Raw genomic sequence first — 6,000 nt, 5'->3', positions numbered from 1 at the left:
ACCTAATCGGTTTCTAATAATTAAAAAAACGTTTTCTTAATTAAGAATTTAAAAAAACATCAAATTAAACATTTCTTCTAACATTCAAAGCAGAAATCCGAAGATGCTTCTACACTCTTTTTCTTCTTCTTCTTCTTCTTCTTCTTCTTCTTCTTCTTTTCTTCTTCTTCTTCTTCTTCTTCTTCTCCTTCTTCTCCTCCTCCTTCTTCTTCTTCTTCTTCTTCTTCTTCTTCTTCTTCTTCTCCTTCTTCTTCTTCTTCTTCTTCTTCTTCTTCTCCTTCTTCTCCACCTTCTTCTTCTTCTTCTTCTTCTTCTTCTTCTTCTTCTTCTTCTTCTTCTTCTTCTTCTCCTTCTTTCTTCTTCTTCTTCTTCTTCTTCTTCTCCTCTTCTTCTTCTTCTTCTTCTTCTTCTTCTTCTTCTTCTTTTCTTCTTCTTCTTCTTCTTCTTCTCTTCTTCTTCTTCTTCTTCTTCTTCTCCTTCTCCTCCTTCTTCTTCTTCTTCTCTTTTTTTTTGAGGGTTAATAAAAAGAATTTGGTGGGTGCTTAAAGAATCCACGCTAAAATGAAGAAGTGCCAAAAAGTTACCCCTCCACCCTTTCCAATGGCTCTAAATATAACAAAAGGTCACAGCAGACGACTCTTCAAGGGTGAGAGGAGAGGAAAAGGCTTTCCATCAAATATGGAACATTCTTTGCCGTTAGTTTGTCCTACTTTCGTTTTTCATTTTATTTTCTTATTCTCTAAGACGATTGAAGTTGTTGCTTAGCATCTCGGCTGTTACAGAATTATCATTATAAAATTTGTTCCAACCGTGACCATTCCATCAATTCATACATCAGGGACTATGGCCATTGTGCTCCCTCCTCGCTATTTTTCTAAGATGATGTAAGTTGTGATTATATGGAGATTTTGCATTACATCTGTGTGTGTGTGTGTGTGTGTGTGTGTGTGTGTGTGTGTGTACGTTTATACTGAACTAAACGTAAAATTGAGCTAGAGTAATGAATTACCTCCCCTTCTCACGTAGACGTGTGAGAATTATCTTTCCTTGCAAATGAACTTTCACCCCGTCCAATTTCCCTCTGAAGGTTTTCCTTGAGTCGCATCGAAGCCAAAACCCTACAGACGGACCTAATATATAGAGATTTATGCTAATGTTTGTTTTTATGTTTGGTTATAATAGAAACAATTTTACCTTAATTTGATGGATTATTCTATGCTTTTGTAGAATAGAAATTCGTTATTCTCAAACGAATATTCTTAACAGTGACTTCGAGGTTTCTCTTCGAGGTTTAAACAATCGTCTGACAGTATGACGATGGCTTTAGCTGAGCAATTCTTGTATATGAGTGTATATTTGCGCAGGCGTCTTCTTTAGCGTCAGGCCGACCAGACCCTTGTGAGGGTATTTGGTAGACGTAAACCGAAAGAAGTCCGTCGTGTGTGTCCGTGTCCGTGTGTCCCTGCATGTTTGTATGCGTGTCTATATATACATATAAATAAAGGAAGGTATAGTCAGTTAAATCAACATTAGTATTCAACTTGTAAATTAACTGGTACTTTATTTAATCGTTCTCGAGGGATGAAATTCAAAACCGGCTTCGGTAAAAATGTCAGAAACACCCAGTCCACTCTGTAAAGTGGTTGGCATTAGGAAGAGAATCCAGGCGTAAAAATCATGTCAGCATGGAAAACAGACGTTAAATGATGATGATGATGATGGTGGTGGTGTGTGTGTGTAATTTCTTATATACAATCCGTTCTGTCTGTGTGTGTGGTTTCTAGGATCTCGGGCATCCTCCATCCGATTGCGCTCACATTTGATATGTAGATACCGATGGTATCAGGGGGTGTATAAGTCTTGAAAAAAGTACAAAAATCGATTCCAGGTGAGAATGCGATCGATAAAGACATGGGAAATGGTTTTTCTTTGGAATAGAAAAAAGTCTATCTTTATTTCTTCTTTTTCTGCTGTCTCAAATTTAGGTTAAATCAGTGTTTACCTAAAGGGGAGGCCCATGGGACGGTCGGACAAGTTGTTTTGAGAAAATTTGGTTTAAATGCTTGACAACTCAGCACCATCCATTGGACGCGGGGCGTTTTGCTCGTAGTATTATAAAACGCAACATGAGAACATAACAGTATTTGTGTGTGTTTAGAATATATTCCCATCGCTGTCTGCGACGATGCAATTGTTACTTTTGTTTCAACACTTGTTCTACAATAAACTTACTTGTTGAATCAGTGCAACACCCAAATATCTATAATCGTTTTTTCTGATTATATTGGTGAGAAAGTGAATTTTATGATGAAGTAAATACTCTGATTATATTTGGGGTATATTTATGACACTGCTATTTGAGCCAGAAATTGTTGTTTATCTAGCTGAGCCAGCCACCCCTATGATTGAACGATATTCAAATCGTGTCCTTCCTATTTTTGTTGCTGTATTTGTTTGACCCAATCTATCTAAAAACAAATTATTAGTTTTTCTAAAACTAAGATGTCATTTGAGAGATTTATCTGCTATTTTTAGTAGGGATGGGGGAACTGTTAAGTGCCATGGCTGATTTGCAAATATTTAATAATCCAATGGGGGAGGAGCATATTTGTATTGAGCAAAATAATGGGTCCTCTAACTTTACAAAATTTATAGATTTACTGTTTTGGTGTTAGGTTTAGAGACCTTTTTTAGTGGCAGTTTTCAGATTTGAATGGAGGTGAACATTAAGCTGACGGCATAGAATTCGTTGATTCGCACCAATATAATTCTTATGGGTGGTTATACGCTGTCATCCCCGTTGTAGGTGGCCGAACATTATCCTGATGAAAGAACACCTTTCCTCTTGAAATCAAAGATGGTTGTTTTTCTTCTAGTGCTGACTTAAGCCGCTCAAAGTGGACTAAACCTTTCATATCCCATCAAACAGATAACACCTAACATGGGTGAAGACCTTCTTTAGCTCGGAATGCCAGTGTTTCTCCTTTCCCTACCCACTGTCTTAGGCACTTGATATTTTCATAGAGAACCCATTTCTTGTCACTTGTCACTATTCAGTTCCAAAAAGGTTCATTCGTGAGACATGACAGCAAAGAAGAGCACACATTCACCTTCTGCATGCGATTAGACTCAGAAAGTTTGTGAGGGACGCATTGACTCTATTTGCTGACTTTTCTGATGGCACGCTGGGGTTGAATGGTTGAATGACCAAATCCAACCTTCTCTGCTAGTTCCTCAGCAGTTTCAATGGAATTTTGTTCCACCAGGGTTTGTAGGACGTCCTTGTCAAGCTCTGCAGATCTTCCAAGATGAGACTCATCCTCTAGGCTGTAGATTCCAGCTTAGAATTTCTAGAACCACTGTTGACACTGGTTTACACTTGTTGTCCAATCCCCATATACTGCATTAATATTCCTCACACTTTCCATTGCATCGTTGCCTTTATTGAACTCACAAAGCAAAATATGCTGAATATGCACCTTTATAGCTTTAAAAAATTATTGTTAAAATCGAACTGCACTCTTCAAAACTTGCACTAAGAATAAGTACAAGATAAAATTACTACCTGCTTTTATAGCAAGTCGATGCAGGTAGTTTATCCCATCGCCCTTCAACTTTTCGTTCATGCAATTGAAAAAAACCCCCACATTATTTATGGGATGACCCAATATATTGCCATTGTTATGGCTTGTGCTGTGTCACTGCTTCGACATTTTACTCACTCTTACATTCAAATTACGTTGAAGCTATAATTTTTGTTTCTCTGTAAAAAATGATGTTTTAAATAAGCTGAATTTTGATTTTCTTTTTTTCTTTCTTTTCTCTAGACTGAAACCCAGCTTGGAAATGGTGTAACCAGCATGGCAACAGCACCGGATCCGAGAAAACATGGGTCCAAACAAGACGACATCACAAGCACCGAACAACCCATTGTTCAACCTGTAAGCGCGGCCCCTGCACAGCCTGAGCAGCCCGAACTGACCATGTCTCAGCCCTACAAACATCAGCAGCCTCTGCCCTGCATCGTCACCACATCCGTGGATGGTGGTGAGGATGCGGAGAGGGATACAGTAATGCTTGTTGCTGGTGAGGCAATGGGGAGCATTGGTGCAGCGACGGCTGAAGGGGTCGGGCATTCTGTGTCACTGGAAGCTGCGACAACAGCAGCAGCAACAGCAACAGCAGCAGCAGCAGTAGCAGCAGCAAGCACATCAGCAACAACAACAACAATAGTGAAACGAAACACTGAAAGAATGACAACAACATCAGGAACGATGACACCAACAACGTCAACATCAACAACAGCTGGTCCACAACAACGACCCTCAAGAGTAGACCAAGTGGAGGCACAAAGAAGCAGTACATCATCCGACCAGACCTCACCCAAACGGAACAGTGCCCACATTATGGAATTCTTTGAGGAACAGGAGAAATCTTTCCAAGAACACTTTCGAACCCTGCCTGTACCAATTAAAGTGAAGAAACACCGATCTCCAAGTCCTAGCATGATGAGGCAAAGTGTTGGCCTCGATCATTTAGACAACTTGGTTCGGTTAATGGAGCAACTCACTACCTTACGAGATGAAAACAACAGACTCAAGAAAAAATGCGCCTACCTAGAAAGCACAAAATATCTTCTCCAAGTGAGGAGCGATATGTCTGAAGATGAAGCACCTCTGGGTTATATGTCCCTCCCTTCTAAATCTAAACAGAAGCAACAGAAGGCCATGAAAGACTCTAGAGAAGCGGTGTTCCCAGCAGCCGCATCAGACTCACCTCGGCACCGACTATCAAGTGGAGACAGTTCTCAACATTTGGAAATCATTGAAACCGCCTCGGATCAAACACCGAAGCGACCCAAAACAGCCAAACTGTATAAGCGAAGTTTCTCGACTGGTTCTTTAGAAATACCATCCGACGTAATTGAACAAGATAATTCCCAAGAGATGACCAGAGTTATAGTTAGCGACTATAATGGCAAAGATTCGAAATCGGGATCAAAGTCGCCCGGCTCTAAGAAAAAATCATGTAAGTTCTCAAAATGGGCCCGTGTTAAGAAAATCCTAACTGGACAGAAGACGACTGTTGATGACTCTGACATGACAAGAAAATCCTTAAAAAACTTGGGAAAAGGCAGCAGCCAATTACCACAGCAGTCTGAGAGTAGCACTCAAGAACTGACTGTTCCAATAGTTGGCTTGACTGAAACCCGTTCTATGGACAGTGGGGTTAGTAGCGGCGTCGATGGAGATGGTAGGGAAGGTGTGAGGACATCCACTTCTTCTGGTGGTCCTCCCAGTCCATCAGCGTTGACTAAAGACGCACCAGCGGATGCTTTAGACACTGGCACGGAGTGGTGGCGGTGGAGGGAAAAGACAAAACACACCAGTGTCAGCAAAGTAGCCGACAGTCAGGGCCAGTACCTGAATGTGAAAGTGCTGGTGCGGCGCCAGTCAAGTCCATCATTGGTCGCCGAAGGAGGGGAAGAGAGTGACAAAACCGTTGATGGAGATGGTAGTTCTCCACGCCTCCATCGATCGGCGAGCTACAAAATACCGGGCAAAGGGGAAGAGCCGGGCTCCAGGGAAAGGAAAATGCATAAAACGGCATGGGGAAGGGTGAAAGGCATAATCCACACAAAAAAGGACAGTGTTAAGAAAAAACACAAAAAGTCAGAGAAAACAATTCCGACTGAAGAACCTTCGGAAACAGACACGGAAACAGAGTGTTTCAGTTACGGCTCTTCAGAACTGGCCAAGAAACAACTGAAGACCGGCTCTGAGAGTAAACCTAGCACACCACAACTTTCACCATCGTTATTTCACCAACAGAGCTCCATCAAATCGTCTGGCAGCGAATCATCCAAATCGAAACACAGTTCTGCCAGGAAGAAGCTACCACATAGCGGTAAGGTGGATGTGGAGGCTTTAGTAGGTAAGTCTGACCTGTGGTCCTCTCACAGCTTGAACTAGCTTCTCTTCAAAATCTTGGCCGTTGCTT

General features: G+C 41.3%; 1 protein-coding gene across 3 annotated transcripts in view; it reads left to right on the top strand.

The window, feature by feature from the left end:
• The window catches only part of LOC115223384, a 137,388-nt gene that overhangs the window by 66,659 nt on the left and 64,729 nt on the right, over positions 1-6,000 (top strand). For 2 of the 3 annotated variants that reach the window (XR_005003537.1, XM_036512472.1), the window contains exon 2: positions 3,828-5,934. Coding sequence is in view for 2 of the 3 variants with exons in the window: in XM_036512472.1 (XP_036368365.1) it covers positions 3,861-5,934 (2,074 nt within the window). In the remaining variant the exon portion in view is untranslated. The remainder of the gene's footprint in view (positions 1-3,827; positions 5,935-6,000) is intronic. The other variant, XM_036512473.1, reaches the window with a different exon arrangement.

This window comes from Octopus sinensis, linkage group LG23 (assembly GCF_006345805.1).
Source record: "Octopus sinensis linkage group LG23, ASM634580v1, whole genome shotgun sequence".
Classification (NCBI taxonomy): Eukaryota; Metazoa; Mollusca; class Cephalopoda; order Octopoda; family Octopodidae; genus Octopus; species Octopus sinensis.
This window is presented reverse-complemented; position numbering and strand designations above follow the sequence as displayed.